Genomic DNA, 20,206 nt, shown 5'->3' on the forward strand with positions numbered 1-20,206 from the left:
TCAGTCCGTCTCAAATTGTTGCTTGGACCCAGCTAATAACGACACACAGATACCCTGAACTAGATTCAGGAAGGATCACTCACTAGCTAAGGGCAAAAGAAAGAATCATTAAAAAAAAACAACAACACCTAGGAGAGTTCTCACGAGTTCTGATGCCGATGTCGGCGGTGTACCCGTCTCACAATCCGGATACCAACTTACTCTCACATGGCCCAACCACTGAGCATGTAGCTTCTCCTCCCCCCCTTTTTTACACGTCACTGGATCCCGGGTTCGTGAAAAGGCCAGCAGTGAGCAGACACGGAGGGGCCTCATTTACACCATGGCGGAGTTTCACGCCGATGTTTTTTTCCCCCCCACCCCGCCGATTCCGCTTGTTTCTCCGTCTGTGCGTCAGCGCGGGTCATTGATAGGTGAGGAAGCCGAGTCGCCGGCAGAGTATCTCGAAGATCTCGGCGACGCAGAGCAGGATGGTGATCACGGTGAAGGTGTACATGGCGCTGAGGAAGATGGTCTTCTCAAAGTGTTCCGGCACCATGCACTTGGTCACGTTGAAGGCCTTCTCCAGGGCACTGGCATCACACATATAAAGAGGGTGGACCTGCACAGCGGGAGGAAGAGAGAGAGGCAGAGAAATTATTTTCTTCATCCCTCATTTTCTTTTTTCTTTTTTTCCCCATCTAGATCGGTGGTTAGGCCTGTCACAATTATTACATAATCGTCTAATCGCAATTATTTGACATAATCACAATTATTTGACATAATCGCCATAATCGTTTCCATGTTGAAAAATGTTCATATATTTTCAAACATTTTCAAAAATAGTGGAAATAGCCAATCTACAAGCTCACAACATGTTGCGATGTGAGGCGCTGTGAGCTTGTAGATCGGCTATTTCCACCATAAATGTAATTTGTTTAAGTATAAAGTTGTCAAATATGTAAGTATTTGACAACTTCAAAGCCTACAAGCCAAACAGAAATGTAATTGACAACAACAAAAACACGATTAAATCATTAATCGCAATTATTTGAGTGAGAATTAATCGTCATGTAAAATGTCTCAATCGTGACAGCCCTATCGGTGGTTCTCAAAGCAGGATCCAGGGACTCTCAGGCTTCTTTCGACATTTTCAAGTGGGCCGCTGCTTTAAAGGAGGAGGAAAATAAGGGAGTGGTGGAGTAACTGAGGATGTACAGTATGGAAGAAGGAAGGGAGGCAGGGTACGGTATACTGTAGAAGGAAACAAGTGTTCATGAATAATTCAGCGTCTCGTAAACTCTTGGGAGTTGACACGGTGGCAGCCAGACGATGACAGCCCACAGACGAGTAGTATTATGAATAAACTAGTAATGGTAGGGTTGATATTATTAGAAATAGTAGTATTTATATTAATAGAAATTAGCAGTATTCATTAAATAATAATAATAATATTAATAATAATACATGTTAATAGTAATATTAATCCAAATATAGTAGTAGCAGACAGGCACAGCATACATGCAACTGTTATGACAGAGTTTAGAGCAGGGGTCAGCAACCTTTTTGAAATTAAGTGCCATGTTTTTATTTTCTAGAGTTTCAGTGTGCCATGTCAACATACATTTTAATGACAAATATTTTGATATATTTTGATTGGCAGGACATAACGATCATTAGACCCAGAGCAATAATCCACCTATCCCCCCCGACTCCCACCCCAGTCAAAGTTCAGAGTTTTAATGAATGTAGAATTTTGTGCAAGATGTAATTTGCTATAAATGAGCTAACTTCATTTAATTGACCACGTTTAAAAAAAAGATGTGTTTTTAAAATAAAAATCCTCTCTCTTCTGCCAGTGTGCTGGTGATCACCCTCCCCGGTGCCAATGTTGGCACCCGTGCCTAAGGTTGCCTACCCCTGGTTTAGAGACTCATTGGTGGGCTATGGACAATTCAGAAACCTGCATACCAAGGACATAATCGATGGGGACACAAGGCTGATAGAAACTGCAACCTTTCTGTTCCTAAAAAGTTAACATGCTGAAATAGAAGGCATTGTTCCTGCATTTTTTTTAAAAGCCTGATGTCAAGGCAGATTTCTGAATTCCACATCTCTCCCCTGAGACACACACTGAATATAATGAGATTTAGCGAGGACCAATAATATGAAGATATGGTTGAAAATGGGTGAAGTGCTTCCTTAAGGTAAGCTAATAAAGGGCCCCAGGAGGACATAAATCCCCTGGTGACTCTCTTAAGGCACACGTGAATGTGACTTTCTCAAGGCCTTAAATATAACATCACATCCTCCAACCAATGGTCTAGTTTAATGGGTGGTGGTGGTGATTTTCAATCTAAAAGGACTGTCTCCTCTTATACTGCCAGTAATGATATAAAGGCAATACCGCTCCAGCTCTTTTTATTAGAAGTCTGATTTTCAGCGGTGCACACACCAAAGATAGACACTTCAGGACAGGGTTGTAAATTTATATCGAACATTTGTGATGGGGATCTTAAAATGACGGCCCGATATTTCTCCAGTCGAGGACCGGACCACGCCATATGAGTTACATTTCCGTGACATTTTATCATAAGTCATCAACCCCGGCATATATTCTCTAGACGGTTTGGCTCTGCGACAACGAGAGCATGTGTAAAACCTTTTTTGATATTAATGCAAGAACAATGGATTCTGTTTCAGCGTACTATTAAACTTCCCTGAAGGATTGGCTGTATTATTCTGTTAGCTTGGAATCCATAAAAGATTATGTCATTGGTAGGGGCAGGTTAAACAGGTTTTAGGAATTACTGTAAAAAAAAAAAAGGGGATGTACAAATTATCTCCATACTCTGCCTTTGGCCTGGCAGAGTTAATAAAGCAGAGGGAAAAAAGGTCTTCTATTAATTAAGTAAGATTTGAAATTAAGACTTCCTTAATGTATTGCTGCTGGCTTTGCACACAGACAGTGCAAGAAGCTGACCTCTTTTCAGATGGTGATGATGGGTGCTTACATTCATGCTGCTGGCTCTTTTTTGAGGGGAAATTGTGGGAAGGAAATTGTACTGCCTGCGTCCAGACTTTAGTATCACGCCCAAATATTACAGATACTAAAGGCTGTCTGGGTAAGAGACGTGCACAGAATGTTAGAGGGGAAAGGGGCTGAAATTACTAAAAGGGAACTTTTGGCAAAATACTGATCTACAAGCTATGATCTACAACTATTTTCGGTTCGGAACACTTCGCTCAACTAAGTACCAAGCCTTTTAGGAGATGTGTCATAGCCTACGGTATGGATTTCTACACAGAGAGGGCAATTCTCTCAACAAACGATTCTGCATTCAAGTTACTGAGACTTCGGGTAGGGCATGGAAAGAGGGTATTTGCATTTCTTTGACCATAGTAAATGCTGAATTCATGGCACACAGGTAAAAAGGCAAGGGCTGAAGCAGTGTTGATTTTTACATTTGTATGTAGTTTTAATCATAGTCTTTTGAATAACAGTTCATTGAGTTTTAGTCACATTTTAGTAACCCTAACCCTAACTAAATATCATAAGATTTTAGTTGACTAAATCCGACGTTGATTTAGTCTAAAAAAAATGTATTCTGGCAACACCCGAGCGTAACCAAACATAAAACAACTTGTCTTTTAGTTCTATTGGATCTCTCCTCCAATAGTCCCTCCCCACTCTAACCTAACGCGGACCAGTTTGTGTAGGCAGATGGGCGGGCGCGGCGAATCTCTCCGCGAGTCTCTGGCCAATAGCATGTGTTCTTCTCCCCCCACCCCCCCTGGTCCTCTGCTCAGCGCAGAGAACGCTGCTGCGTCATGACGTCAACACATTCGGTGCGACGCTCTCTGCACTCTGATTGGTTAGGGAAATTCTACACTTCCTCCAACAGTGATCATAACGCGATCGACCAGGCTTCTTTTTCTTCCGATCGCCAAGAAGCCTGGGTTTCCGGGGCTAGTCCCTCCCTAACACTTTAGTCTAGGTTTTGTTTGTTGATAAAATTGGTAATACATTTTGTCTTAGTTTTAGTCATCATAGTTTTTATTGAGTTCTTATTTAGTTTTCATCAGTGAAAAAAGCTAGTCGACATTCAAAAAATGTCATCATTTAGACCAGTGAGTTGGAGGAGTTGAGGCATTACCTTTAGTTTAACACGATTCTATTGTGAAAATAGCATTTTTCATTTTTCATTTTAGAGGAATTAAAAAGTTTTAAAAGTCTTTTAATTGTCACTTTGGAAATGTGCAGATACCCTCTATACACGTTATGTTGGTTTGTTTACTCGTTGAGTGCATGGGAAAACAATGTTGCACATTAAGCTAATCATATGGGGACCCCCCAAAATAATTTGGGGACCCCCCTGGGTCCACAGGTTGAGAACCACTGATTTAGACGACAAAATCAACACTGGGCTGAAGCTCCCTTTGATGTCTATGTGTGCCTGGTCCGGGTGGCAGTAGCAGACAGACAGCATCATATTGCTGTACGTGACGAACCTGAAATCCAAAGAGGTGACTCTGCAGCCAGAAGGCGATGACCTCCAGGATGATCCTGAGCAGCACAGAGATAATGTAGAAGACGGTGTAGATGGGTCTCTGGAGGATCTCCTCCTGGTCGATGTTCTTACAGGCGGCGTAGAGGTGGAACACCGCCCCGGGGACTAACACTGTCACCAGCTGCAACGCCCAGAACACCTGCAACCACGAGAAAACCCAAAAATAAAACGAAAGAAACACACCAAGTATTTAGGTAGATCCGTGGTTTTCAACCATTTTCATGTCAAGGTCCATTATTTATTCTGCTTTTGAGCCACAGACCACCATTTGATGACATTTAGCCTCTCAGACCCCAAGACTTAAGGCCCTATCATAGTGCAGTCTGGGGTGATAAGCCAAACTACAACACGTCATTCGCCACGGTGACGGCCTATCACAGCGAACCCCGACATCTCTCCTCTGTTTTTACCTTCAGACATCTCCCCATAACCCCATTCACTGATTGGTCGATCTAGACCAATCAGTGTGCCCCCTGGTTTCATTCTCTAATTCTCTAATTGCATAGACTTCTTGTAAATTAAGTAATGCCAGATGTTAAACAATATTTTAACTCTTGAGAGTGTAAAATGAACCCAAATTGACACATAAGGGTCCATTTGGTTCCATTTTACACTCTCAAGGGTTAAAGGTCCATTAGGTGACCAACTCTATATTTTCGCTGCGGACCACCTGGAACTCTCTCAAGGACCGGTTGAGAAGAACCACTGGGTTAGGAAAGAACATTCAAAAATTCATTTTTTTATCACTTGACAAAGTGACATTAAATCATAACTATTTAAAACAAAGAAAGTAAGTAGCGTAAAAGATACAACACTTCCACAAATGATAACTATACATATTGCTAAATTAAAAAACGATTTTGACAAGCTGTCAGTGTTGTATGAATCATTCATTGAATTGCTTTGAAAGTGATCCCAACCATATTGTTTGCTACTGTTGTTGTAACAGTATAGACTCTTCCAATCCACTAAAGTTAGAATTATTTTATAAAGCCCCATAGGCCTATGTCCGATTTGAAGATAACCCACTGTTTTCTTCTTCTGGAAAACATATTACTCAGCCTCTGTAGCAGGTAGAAACAAAATTCCAAAACTATTTGATAGCTTACAGCTTTGGCTTTCTGAAAAACTTACATGTTTTTCAATAATTACTGTACTACATACTGTACATGCCAAAAATGTGTTCCCAGCCTGAGGGGGTAATACACACAAATGTGTACCCGTTCATAATGGGTTTTAGTTACCTTTATAGTCATCATTCTCAGTACGGACAGCCCTTGTGATATATCATCACCAAATAATATGGCGTGTTGTTTTCCATCCGCTGAGATCTTTTGGTTTGTTTGTTTTGTAAGCATCTGCTGATTTGCACTAGAAGACTGTATCTAAACCTAGATGTAATCTTCAAGATTGATTCCCTCTCCGGTCCGGACCAAAAGAGAGGAATTGCGAATGCAACACCTGAGATTCAAACCTGGGTCTCCTCCCGTGTGGGAGACCTTAAAGTAGTAGTTCACCACCCCAAACTGACTTTTTTCCTATTGATTACTCACACCATGGAGACTTGAGTTCAATAATATTTTTTTGTTTGTTTGTAAAAACTGATCATAGTACATTTACCCAAATGCATTCGGGTCAATGGGGGACATTTCATTGTAATCAAATTATTGTTTTAGGAATGCGACAAAAAACTGAAAATATTATTGAACTCAAGTCTCCATGGCGTGAGTAATCAATTGAAAAAAAGAAAAAAAAAAGAAAAAACCCTAACCCATTTTGGGGGTGAACTACTCCTTTAATATCTAGCCCACATACCAAGGGGATATGTGGGCCTATGAGCTTCAGGCAGTAATACTTGTCAACCAGTACCAGACAGTCAGAGACCACCTCCAGTTGTAGTAACATGCTCTACCGCAGTGTTTCTCAAATGGGTGTACGTGTACCCCTAGGGGTAAGCAGGGGTACTGCAGGGGCTATGTGAGGAAAAAACTAGAAAATGGGAATATGTATTTTTATATTATGGTCAATGACAAAACATTGACAGACTTTGTGTGAACCTGCTCATCTGTAAATTGTTAAACCAAATTAAATCAATACCTTGACTAGCACAACTGTTATTGAATAGAAAGAAATGTTTATTTGCCATATGCTGTTTCATTTTGAACATAATTGGCACGGGAATTGGACTTTTGATGTACATTTTTCTAAGCAAAATGCTGTAGTGGGTACGGGAAGGGGGGTACTCGGCTTCAGAAATCAGTTTAAGGGGGTACTGCAGCCAAAATAAATTGAGAACCACTGCTCTACCTTATGTATTACATACAATAAAGTTCCAATTCTGCTCTGGATTGCAGCTTTAACTCAAACTATAAAATAATGTTCAATTAAGAGTTAAAAATGTACACAAGGACGATATCGATGAGTTATTTACAGAGCAGTTTCCACCTGATACAACCATCAGGCCAAATGGCCAAATGACCAAAATGAAATAAAAATGTACATACTTTTGAGTACATGCCTGCCTGCATTCCATTGATGCAGGTGTGTACACAAACATAATATTAATATATAGTTACAATACATATAGTAAATATTAAATGTTTTTATGAAAGACGGCTGCCTTGAGTCGATATTATAACATGATAATTCAATGTGTTTCATTAGTGACCTGTGAAGTGGTCAATGCCAGCCAACCGGCACGGTATGAGCTAGTAATTTAAAAGTTGATATGATGTATTCAAGTGGTTTATGTAAGTAACCTTTTCATTGTAACCTCACCATACACCAGAGTGAAACATGGTTTCGGAATGGAACATTCATATGTTGTGAAGCAAGGACACAGGCTTTCTGGCCTTGCAAGTAGCTGTATTGCAAGTAGCTGTATTGCAAGTAGCTGTATTGCTAGACTATCATGTCTATAAAATTCATGCAGTTTTAATATAATTCAGCAACATGTATCTCACGTTTCAATGTCAGTAAGGCCCGCTGGAAATTCCATACACACCCCTGGCAGAGGTGTAATTTCTGAAACAAATATAGGGTGGCAAAACAAGTACTCACAGTAAATCCTATTTCAAACATAGTGAAAATAGCTGCTCTACAAGCTTACGACGTGCCACCATGCAACGCGTTGTGAGCTTGTAGTCCTGCTATTTCCGCTATTTTGGAGACTTTTCTTTTGAAATAGGGATGCCAGGTTGCCAGTGCTTCATGAATGTATGGTTGTGACCAGAAAACACATCTATAACGTGTCACATGTAGGCAGAAGAGCGTGGATTGTCAATCATGATCTAAGATTAAATGAATCTACAGAAGAAAAAGGTGGAAAAAATGATATGCATAAAAGTTAAATGTGAACGCTAGGAGGTGGCAATTGTCATCCCCCTCTGACCCAAAATGACATCCCTGACCTTCCTCTTGGCACAGATAAGTACTGTAGGTAGGGGTTATTTTCGGTATCAAGCGGGAACACAGGGGTCTATCGCGGTTACAGTGCGCTAGACCCCTGGGAGATGGAGCGCCTCACTAACCATCAGCTCTTACCGCACGACTTGCCGCACCCAAGCCGTGCTACACATACACTGAGATGGCAGTGGCCCAGGATCGAACCCTTGACCTTGTGGTCCGAAGGCGAGAGCTCTACTGACTGAACTACCACACAACAGCTACCTGCGGCCCGGGTCAAATCCGGTGACCTCCGAAAGGTCGCCGCCAGGTATTCCTTAACGTAACCTCAGTAAAACTATGCCTAAACCTAAGCTAATTCCTAAGCGTAACCTCTGTAAAACTATGCCTAAAAACCTAAGCTTATTCCTAAACGTAACCTCAGTAAAAATAGCCGGCCTCCAAGCTCACAATGAGTCGCGCTGCGACGCGTTGTGAGCTTGGGGTCTGCTATTTTCAATATTTTCTCCAAAAGGGCATTTTAGAAATGTCAGCCCCTGCCTCTCTAACATTCTCTGCACATCCCTGGTGTTATGTGTCTGAACTGCATGGTTGTATACAGTAGTACAGTTACCTGTGGCGTTATGGATCTCAACTGGTTGTATAGCAGTACAGTTACCTGTGGCGTTATGGGTCTGAACTGGTTGTAGCAGTAGAGGTTGAGCTCTCGGCGGTCGGGGTCACAGCTGAAGTGCAGCGCTTCATTTCCATAGACGGCGAAACCCAGAACCCCCAGGAAGAACATCCGCACCGAGCCGAAGAACAAGGTGTGGAACTGACCTATCACCGTAGGAGGCCGGAGCTGGGACACCACGCACGCACAGTCACACACACACACACACACACACACACACACACACACACACACACACACACACACACACACACACACACACACACACACACAGCCAAACACCCAAGCATGCATGCAAGGCAAGCGCGCACATGCAGGCAGGCACACAATACATACATACATGCGCACACAAACAAGGACACGGAAACATGCAGGTGTATACGCGTACACAAAATGGTTTCAAACATGAGTACCACACGTTCAAGCAAGCATGCATTCGCCCACACACACACGCACACACACACACACACACACGCACGCACGCATGCACGCGCACACATACACACGCGCGTATATGCGCACACAGAGACACACACACACACACACACACACACACACACACACACACACACACACACACACACACACACACACACACACGCACACACGCACACAAAGGGAGAGTGAATGACAGAGAGAGAGTGGACAAAGAGAAAATAACCTTTTGTCAGTCCAATAAAAGCCGCTGTCCCCAGTACACTCTGAGGCCCAGAGTGCTAGCAGCTAAATGGACAAGCATGCCTAGCTGTCATGTTGTCCATCACACTCTGAATTAACTTTAAATTAATTCAAACTCTAATACGATCAGGCTACTACTAGGAGGAGAAGGGGAAAAAAAGATATATCCCTAACAAAGCAAAAAGCAATTTGTGCAATTACTATTTGAGACATATAAGTGGACACAGGAAATTAATTAAAGATTCTAAATCAATATCACCTTGAGCCCATACAGAGAGACAGAGAGCCTATAATTGTCTCCTCGAAAACTCAGTGTTCATTTAGCTATATGTTCATTGTATAAGGCCTATAGGCGGCTACACACACTCTTTTTAAGTTAAATGATGAATAGCCATAGTATATATATAGGCCTATACCTGACCATTAAACCTTTCACTCAGAACAAAAAGACAAGAGGGACTGGAATCAGGTCCACTTGCATGTGAAACTGCCTTCAATCTACTTACACATCCCTCATAGAAGTTTCGGATGTAGTTTAAAGACATGGCCGACGTGTCCGTTGTCTCCAGTCACATTCTATTGGTCCTCATGACCAATTTGCTGGCACAAGTCAAGGCTAACACTGACACTGCACAACACAACACAACTAAAAACTATGCTCTCTCTCTCTCTCTCTCTCTCTCTCTCTCTCTCTCTCTCTCTCTCTCTCTCTCTCTCTCTCTCTCTCTCTCATTCTCTCCTGAAAGCCCGTGTCGGTGCATATTTTTGGGTGAGTTGCTTTCATCCGCGGCGAGCTCCATCAATGTGGCGGCAGGACAACAGAAACAAAGGCGGTGGGGGCGGGGGTGGGCATCGTGCGTTATTCGGTGCGCTTCCTAATCCCCCGCACAACATACGTCAGCGAAAAAACCCGCACAACTCCCTATGTATATGCTCGCACACAATGCCGCACACAACAAGAATACAATGCGACCACCACCACACGAGATGTCATCATCGCGAGCATAATTGTAATAAAGATAATGATAGCCTATTTTATTCTACTTTATTTTTCTCATAGTTTTACCTGAGCAATTATATTGTTAATGGTGTTTTCTCAATCTTCTAAAGTTATATAACAAATAATAACATTTTAAATAGACAATGCAATTAAGCAAAACAAAACATGTTTTTGGTAGGTGGTTGGTTGTAGCTTTTGCGTGGCTATATTTAAAATCGTTATAATTAAAAATATAAAGATAATAATTGCTGAATTAGTGACTGATGAACAGTCAAAGCCACAACAACAGTGTTTTTTTCTTCTTCTTTTAAATAGGCTGACAAATCCCGTTATCATAGCCTGTAAGTGCGGTACACTTTTAAAATCATCAGTGTTACTGAACTCTGAGGTGAAAATGTTTAGACTACTCTTTTGGGTACATTTGGGTAGACTAAAAAAAGACTCTAGTTAAAAATGAACATTCTTTCACTGAAACACAGCAGCGATTCAACGTGGGAGAAAGCCACACTAAAGTGATGACGATACGTTTTCAAAAATCACTGAAACACAACCCTCAATAACTCAAATCCCCAAAAAGTTTGAAATAGAATATATTCCACACACCAACCGTAATCCTGGCGGCGTATTATTCATTCCCCCGTGTTGTCTGTCAGTGCCGGCGGGCTGTCCAGTGCACCCGGACGGGCGAGGCCACCTGCAAGGGACAGAGAACCATGGTGGATGGATGGAACGCCTTTCACAACAAAGACCACGCAGAGCCACCAAGCAAAACAACCCGGCGGCCTCGATCTCCACTCCGGCGCGTCCCGAAAACAAACCACACAAGTTATACAGGAGAAAGTGACACGCGTGGCATTAGACGTGACCGTGGAATAAAGAGCATTATTAAGGAGGGGGAAACCCAGGGCAAACTCAAACATTTACCTAAAGAAAGATAGCACGTTCGGGCCACGGGCGAGCGTGCGGTCACCAGGGCACGTGGGCTCCATGCGTAAAAGGAGGCACAGACGGTCTAGAGCGCACGCACGGTTGCGCATGGCGTCGCGTCTGCCCCGCTTGACGTGACTGTGGAATTCTGAAACATGCAGACGCAGACAGTAGCCTATACCAGTGGTTCTCAACCTGTGGGTCGGGACCAGGGGCGTCGCCAAATTAGGGTCCCCATAGAATAGATGATTATTTAATGTGTTTTGTTTTCTCACTCACTCAACAGTAAACAAACCAACATAAGGGTATAGAAGGTATATCTGCACATTTCTAAAGTGACAATTTAAGGACTTATTGATGCCTCTAAAATGACTAATTAAACATTGGCCAAATTGTCAGAGACAAAAATTGTGAAAATAGCAGATCTACATGCTCAGATGCTATTTTATAGAACCGTGTTACACAACAATATAATTCCTCAACTCTTAGTGCTAGTCATTAACACATTGTGTGTGTGTGTGTGTGTGTGTGTGTGTGTGTGTGTGTGTGTGTGTGTGTGGGGGGGGCAGTTAAAATATGATTCTTTGGGGATCACAGCTTGAAAAGGTTGGTATTGGTGCCAGTGTGAATGACGTAGCGACCCCCACCCGCCCCCCCATTAAGGGACCATTGCGTGCAGGGTTTTTGGGGCCACGTCAAGGTTTGATGGATCCCAGAACGCTGCAACAATTCTCTTATTTCCATATTTTATCTTTTTGTGGATTATTTTTTCTTTTCGTAAATGAATTCCCTGTTGATCATAACAAAGCACGTTTGATGCTTTTGAATTTGAATCCTGCAAAGTAACAGTTTTGGTTGATGATTGATTGAATTGAATTATGATTGAAGACGTTATTAGGAAAAGGTACAGTTTCACGACAGTACAGTTCACTGCACAAGGTAAAAGGATACACCCAAAAAAGCCCATGCAGGCTTGTTTCAGTTGAGATCCTTTTTTTAAACTCATAACATTGAATGACAGACTGATATACACAGTACTATGCAGAAGATATCATCAGAAAAACAGTAAAATACAATGCAAAATAAATGGTAGGCCTATTTAGAGGAGGAAAAAATCCTAAAAAAGAGCCTTAGTTTTTGAGGTACCCCTACCCGGGGTAGAACAAAACGCGACATAGTTTTTTCATATCTTTAGGATGTCCCCTTCATGAAATGGATTGTCCCAAGTTTTACTTTGACTGCAAAAGTCATGAAATTGATCCATGAAGGGACTCATCACATAGGCAAAAAAACACCTATCCTGAAAGATGGAGTTCCAAGTCAATCCTTTGTCATTTTCTACCTGCAGGTTGTTTTTACCTCATACTTGCACAGATGGTCCACAGGTAGTGTCCTTACATCCCAGAACAATCAGAATGCAAAAATATGGTTCTGTTTTGAATCTGCAGCCTTTTATATAAGGACTTTCTATAGGCGGAAATTACATTTCTAAGGAATGTTCCCCTGTAAGTCTGGTGATAATCTTCTATAAGGGGTAGAACAAAACGCGACATAGTTTTTCATATCTTTAGGATGTCCCCTTCATGAAATGCACTGTCCCGAGTTTTACTTTTACTGCCAAAGTCATGAAATTGTTCCATGAAGGGACTCACCACATACTGTAGGCAAAAATCGCCTACCCTGAAAGATGGGGTTCCAATTCAATCCTTTGTCATTTTCTACCTGCAGGTTGCTTTTACCTCATACTTGCACAGATGGTCTACAAGTAGTGTCCTTACATCCCAGAACAATCAGAATGCAAAAATATGGTTCTGTTTTGAATCTGCAGCCTTTAATATAAGGACTTTCTATAGGCGGAAATGACATTCCTAAGGAAGAATCCCATGTGATCCTGGAGATAATCTTCTATAAGGGGTAGTACAAACCCTGACAGTGTTTTTACTTGTCCTCTTCATGAAATGGATGGTCAGTAGTTTTACTTTTACTGCAGAAGTCATGAAATTGATCCATAAAGGTACCCACCATAAAAAAGCCTACCCTGAAAGATGGAGTTCCAAGTCAATCCTTTGTCATTTTCTACCTGCTGGTTGTTTCATCTCATATTGCACAGATGGTCTACAGGTAGTGTCCCTACATCCCAAGGGGGAGGCTCTCTCCATTCCGACATGTCGCCACTCCGAAATGGACTTCTTATTGTCGGAGTGGCGACACTCCCATGGGCCTAAGGTTTAGGGTTAGGGGTAGAGATAGGGTTAGTGTCGGAATGCAGACATGTCGGAAAGGAGACATGTCGGAGTGGAGAGATGCACCCATCCCAAGGCCTAATTCTCTTCACCTCAAAAGCAGCAAACATATTGTTCTATAAGCAGTCTATGGTATTCAGACTTAAATGCAGTACATTATATATGTAAGCCTATATTCAGTAGAATACACTACACTTTGTGCGCCATTCTTAATGCCAAATAATCAGCAGCCTTTTCTCATTTTCATTTATTTCTTTTTCAATCAACAACTATTTTGAGCAGTGTAAGGGAGACTGACCAATGTTTGATTATTTGGCATGCAGTAAGCCAAAGATTCTCAGATCCTGAAGTTCATGAATGTGCTTCGCCAGCTTGTTGAAAGCTGTATTATTGCTTATTCTGAACAGGCTGCTTGTTGCATTGCATCCAGTCAATGCGTGCCATGCTAGAAGACTCTCACACAAAGCCACTCCCAATGTATTTGTAATATCAGACATTGGGATGTATCGTTGTCTATCCCATGACCAGCATGCATGAAAATGGCAGCTATTCCAAGGAGTTGTTGACTGACATAGTAGGCGAGCAACACAAGTATATCCATAGTACTGTACATATAAATTAGGTCAGGGTCTGAGAACCTTTGGCTTGACAGATAGTCTACCAGAGGCTTCAGGATGTTCAAGACAATATGCCCTCACTCTCTATGGCCTAAAAAAGAAGGCAAAGGGCCAGGTGTGTTCTAGTCTTGATGAGCTCCGTTGTATTCTTGCATCAACGACAGACATGCCAGTCTCACACCTGCCTCCCACTGAGGATATTTTTGAATGTTCAACAGGCTATGTACCAAACTGGTACAGTATATGGTGCCACAATCATGTCCCCAAACCCCTTTTGTGGAATCCAGTTGGGAAGGGTTGGATGCTAAAGGATACATCACTAAAGCCTGTCCTGTTCAAAAAATAGCCTGCACCAAGCAGTAAGAGACCTCACCCAACTCTACTGCTATGATAAGGATTGTTGCAGTCAAAGTAGTACGTGCCTCAATGTCTCTCTGTGGAATTGTGTTGTACATAATATTGCTCCTGTATTTACAGTACATTGCCTGTAAACTAAAATAAACAAGAAATGACACAATCCTTTTATACCAGCTTGTGCCTTGTGGACCAGCCTTGACTGTAGAGCATTGTAGTGGCCCTTGGTTGTAATCCACTGGGAACTGAATTCCTTCTTACCGTTTATATTATAATAATATATACCATCATACCATATTTATTACCATAACATAAATAGTAAGACTGAATTCAATTAATCCATTGACCAGCCATTGACCAATAGATACACAGCCGATTACGTCACGAACAAACTCCTGACAAAATTATGTCTGAATTTGGGAGATCACAGCTTTGTATCCATTGACCAGCTTTGCAAATTGGTCAGTCCCCCTCACACTCAAATTAGTTGTTGATATAAAAATATTGAAAAAGAAATAAACGAAATAAATTAAAATGAGAAAAAGCTGCTGTTTGATTATTTGGCATGCAGTAAGAATGGCACACATATATAGAAAAACTCCTGATTCACAATACAAGCATATTATGACATATTCTTCTGGTTTATTTTGGTTGCTATTGACAATCTGAATGGAGTTTGTTAATTTGTATTGATAATGAGCACCTTATAGATCCTGCTTATTGACCCATGGGCTTTTATCGAGCCCACTGTTGAGCGCTTTATAATATTTTGTGGGAAGATGTGAGATGTGAGATTCTGAACGGAACTGGTATCTTTTTGCATTGGCCAGTTGTTGTGAGTCTGAGTTTGTCTATGAGGATGAGAATTGACAAAAGTAAAAAATATTGTCATTTAATATCTTTAGAAAATCATTCATTAGTGTGCAGTAAGTGTTAAATGGCTATATATTATGAATAGTACTGTAACAATGTATTAATCGCCTCTTGTCTTGATTATTTAAACATGATGTCATGGGCCGCTATGCTTAATAACAAGCTTGATAAGCCCAAAGCTTATTGATACCGGGATATCAAGTTTGTAGTAGGCCCTTGTTTCCAGCTCCTTCCCTACCAGTAAGTGGAATGATTAACTTGTGGGGATATTTCTGCCCTTTCTTGGTAAATCACTTTTTTGCATTCTGATTATTTTGGGATTTAAGGACGCTACCTGTAGACCATCTGTGCAAGAATGAGGTAAAAACAACCAGCAATAGAAAATTACAAAGGATTGACTTGGAACTCCATCTTTCAGGGTAGGCGTATTTTTTGCCTATGTGGTGAGTCCCTTCATGGATCAATTTCATGACTTTTGCAGTAAAAGCAAAACTACTGACCATCCATTTCATGAAGAGGACAAGTAAAAGTTATGAAAAAACTTTGTCATAGTTTGTACTACCCCTTATAGAAGGATTACAGGGGAATTTTCCTTAGGAATGTCATTTCCGCCTATAGAAGGTCCTTATATAAAAGGCAGCAGATTCAAAACAGAACCATATTTTTGCATTCTGATTGTTCTGGGATGTAAGGACACTACCTGTAGACCTTCTGTGCAAGTATGAGGTGAAAACAACCTGCAGGTAGAAAATGACAAAGGTTTGACTTGGAACTCCATCTTTCAGGATAGGCGTTTTTTTGCTTATGTGGTGAGTCCCTTCATGGATCAATTTCATGACTTTTGCAGTAAAAGCAAAACTCGGGACAATCCATTTCATGAAAGGGACATCCTAAAGATATGAAAAAACTATGTCGCGTTTTGTTCTACCCCGGGTAGGGGTATGGTCAACTTCTGGCCTATTTTTTCCTCTACTAATTGGTTTGCATGGAGATGGAAACCAAATAAATATTTCCATCTGCCAGAGATGATTATAGCCTATATATATCAGTCAGTGGTCACTCACTCTCAGAGTTAAAAATCAAACCTCGGTTCGAAGTGAAGCGGTGAACTGTTATTCTATGTGTTCCAGAGTTATGAACTCTGTGATCTGTACATTCATATTCTGAATGAATGAACGAATGATTTTATCTGGAGGGCCGAATTGTCATGTGAAGCTTGACCAATCCTCAAAGTATCCAATCATCAGACCGGGACGGACACTACACACATATTCTGGACGCACGGGACAGATACAACCTGTTCATTCTGCAATGACCATATGGACATGAGGTGACAGACATTTTGTTTTTGAAAAAACCTGTTCATTCTGGACTGAAATGACCATGGACATGGGACACACATTTTGTTTTTGAAAAAACCTGTTTATTCTGGACTGAAATGACCATATATGGACATGGGACACACAAAGCCACTCATTGGAAGCGGCTTTCACCGCTTCAAAAACTCTTAATTCCTATTTATCAATCATTTATAGCTATAGGGACCCACTGTAACCCTCACAAATGACCCATGTGGGTCCCTGGACCCCACTTTGAGAACCACCGTTAAGGTAGTATAACTAGAAATACTGTTCCTTCGAAACAGTGTGGGCTCGGTTCCAACCCAACAAATAGGATACTTTAAGGTACTGTAAGGTACAGTACCTTACAGTATTGTACTGTACCTTACTATACTGTACTGCACCTTACTGTACTGTACTGTACTGTACTGTACTGTACTGTACTGTAACTTACTGTACTTTACTGTACTCTACTGTACTGTACTTTACTGTATTCTACTGTAACTTACTGTACCTTACTGTACTCTACTGTACCTTACTGTACTGTACTCTACTGTACCTTACTGTACTGTACTGTACCTTACTGTACTATACTATACTGTACTCTACTGTACCGTACCGTACTGTACCTTACTGTACTGTACTCTACTGTACCTTACTATACTGTACTTTACTGTACTCTACTGTACTTTACTGTACTCCACTGTACCTTACTGTACTTTATTCTACTTTACTGTACTTTATTGTACTTTACTGTACTCTACTGTACCTTACTGTACTGTATTGTACTTTACTGTACCTTACTGTACTGTACTCTACTGTACCTTTCTGTACTGTACCTTTCTGTACCTTACTGTACTTTACTGTACTCTACTGAACCTTACTGTACTTTTACTGTACTCTACTGAACCTTACTGTACTGTACATATTCTATGTGTCTAGATCTACATTTTTGATTCTGTGTTTGGGAACCAGCAACTGTCAAATGGACTCCAACTGTAGTGGAGTATATTGAGTGCATATACTGTAGGCTAACAATCCCAGATCACATATGTCCTCCACTATGTCTATAACCAAGGCGTTCTTCTATGTGGCCACTCCAGACTGAGGAGTGGAGCATGGCTTTTATTGTGTTTGTGGATCTGACTTGGAAATGCATTGGTTTTGATATCTCCCTGACAACCAACAACAACCACTAATATGGCTGACTGTCCCTGCGGGCTCTAGGATATATGGCTATGGGATTTACATCCCATCGCCCGGACTTGATTCTTGATCACAGCTGTGTAATCAGTAGAGTGGAGAGGGACATTTATTTATAGTTTTAACTATAACTATAGTTTTATACATCACACAGCTTAGACATTTGGATCAAATCAGAGAGCAGACCTGTGTGAACGCAATGATATAGATAGCATATCTGAAGTGTGAACACTGCAGCCACAGCGCCTTAACATAAACATGGGTCTATTATCCTTCTCTCCACTCACTAAACCCATTGGAAATGCATTGGGTGCTTAAAGTTAAACATTTTTATTTTTTTATATTTATACTACAAAACATTTCAAAACCAAAAATACAAGCACACTTGTCCTCAGTAAGCTGAACACATAAAAATTTGAATGGTGTTGAAAGGTGTAAGCGTTTAAGAGATGAAGCGCGCCAAAGTTTTGAGGAGATACACATATATAAATAAACAAATAAATAAATAATGAAGATAACATACGTGTTACACAATTAAAGCATGCTATATCTGCTGGTTGGAATGGAAAGAAGCAATGAGTTCTGTAATCGTATAAGACAACTCTGACAACTCATTACTCGCAGGCATGCAGACTAGACAGGACTGACATTAAGGACGTTGTGTGGAGATAAATCTGTGTATTAATTGCAGTGGTGGAAAAAGTAGGCCTACTCAAATGTTTTACTTAAGTAAAAGTATCAATACTGAATGAAGAAAATACTCTCTGTTACAAGTAAAAGTCCAGAATTAAAACTCCTGAGTAAAAGTACAAAACTATTGGTACAAAAATGTAGCTTTAAAAGTACCAAAGTAAAAGTAGCCTATACTCATTAAATGATGTCTCATTTCCAGTTTTCAAATATATAAAGATATTTTGAAAATAGCAGATCTACAAGCTCACAGTGCAGGATGCAATGTGAGCTTGTAGATCGTCTATTTTCAAATATGTGTAATAATATGTTTTGTAAGTAACTAGTTATTAAAGTATTAACATAAATAGTACAATATTTGAATCTGAGATGTATAGAAAAATACTTATAAATTGTGGGCTTTAGGCTACTTAAGTAGGCATACAGTGGGGCCTACATAAGTAAATGTATTTAGATTTAGTTACTTTCCACCACTGACTTAACTCATATGCTGCTATTTTAAACATAGGCTGAACTGTTTTCCTGCCAAATTGTCCTTACCTTTTAACGTGGGCAGTGGGCACGTGCACGCATAGTGCATGATCTGTGCGCGACTCATGTAGTAGACCGGTAGACAAGATGACAGCTTTCGAATAAAAAAAAATCCATTGGAATAGACAAATCCGTTGCCAGGCAGTATCCTGCTGTATCCGCCAGTATTTACATAAGAAAACATTGGAAACAGCCAGCTGTGCGCTATGGTAACACGTGGACACGTTCGCGCACATAGCAGACGATATGTGCGCGGATCATATGCCAGGCGGGCACAAGAATCAAACAGCTATCAAATAAAAAAATCAAACCTCGGTTCGCAGTGGAGCGGTGAATCTGAGCAGCTATACCCTGTGTGTGTGTGTGTGTGTGTGTGTGTGTGTGTGTGTGTGTGTGTGTGTGTGTGTGTGTGTGTGTGTGCGTGTGCGTGTGCGTGTGTGTTGCGTGCGCGTGTGAGTGAGTGGTGAGTGTGCCTGGCCTGCACAAAACAGCGCCCCTCCTTTAACTAGTGTGTTGTGTGTGGCCACTCAAGGTATTGCCAGGCTACGGACACGGCCAGCCAGCCAGCCAGCCAGCCAGCCAGCCACCCAGCCACCCACCCACATACCCACGGACATACCTGTCTATTGGGAGCGCTTTCACCGCTCCAAAAAAACGTGTGAAAAAAGACGATGATATGACCGTCCAGCTCCTTCCTCTGTTTACAACGCAAACCTATGGGACGGCAGCTGCGATTGGCTCTCAGACCGGATATGGAAACCTAGATCCGGTCTAAACAGGAAATACGACCGGATACAGTTAGGAGGCGGGCCTAAAGTCTCTGAAGCGGCTATATACAGCGACCATACTTTTAATTGTTTCATAATGATTAAAGCTAATTACATTTCCAGGATCGACGGGCATCGCAGAGTGGTACATCGGGAAATCTCCGGTTTCGACGGGGATCGCAGGAAATGAGTTAATGTCGTTGTGTAGAGATCGGTCAGCGTATTAATTGGACCAGGCGTCGCTGTGGAACTGTGGGTATAACGATTCCACCTGGCTCGGTATTAATATTGACGCGCGTACAATCTCATTCTGTCTTGATTGCACCGCACAGGGCCTCTGCTGGCAGCGAGGAAG

At 41.3% G+C, this 20,206-nt stretch overlaps 1 protein-coding gene across 1 annotated transcript; it reads right to left on the bottom strand.

Annotated features, from left to right (window-relative positions):
• Positions 1 to 403: 403 nt before the first annotated feature.
• Positions 404 to 9,851, bottom strand: gje1a (gap junction protein epsilon 1a; the record flags this gene model as incomplete). The annotated part of the gene is made up of 4 exons (XM_080744336.1): positions 404 to 601; positions 4,492 to 4,689; positions 8,614 to 8,796; positions 9,813 to 9,851. 4 exons carry the CDS (start codon positions 9,849 to 9,851, stop codon positions 404 to 406), a joined length of 618 nt encoding a protein of 205 aa, XP_080600462.1.
• Between the last annotated feature and the right edge of the window lie 10,355 nt (positions 9,852 to 20,206).

This window comes from Nannobrachium achirus, assembly GCF_963921795.1.
Source record: "Nannobrachium achirus genome assembly, chromosome: 16".
NCBI classification, from domain to species: Eukaryota; Metazoa; Chordata; class Actinopteri; order Myctophiformes; family Myctophidae; genus Nannobrachium; species Nannobrachium achirus.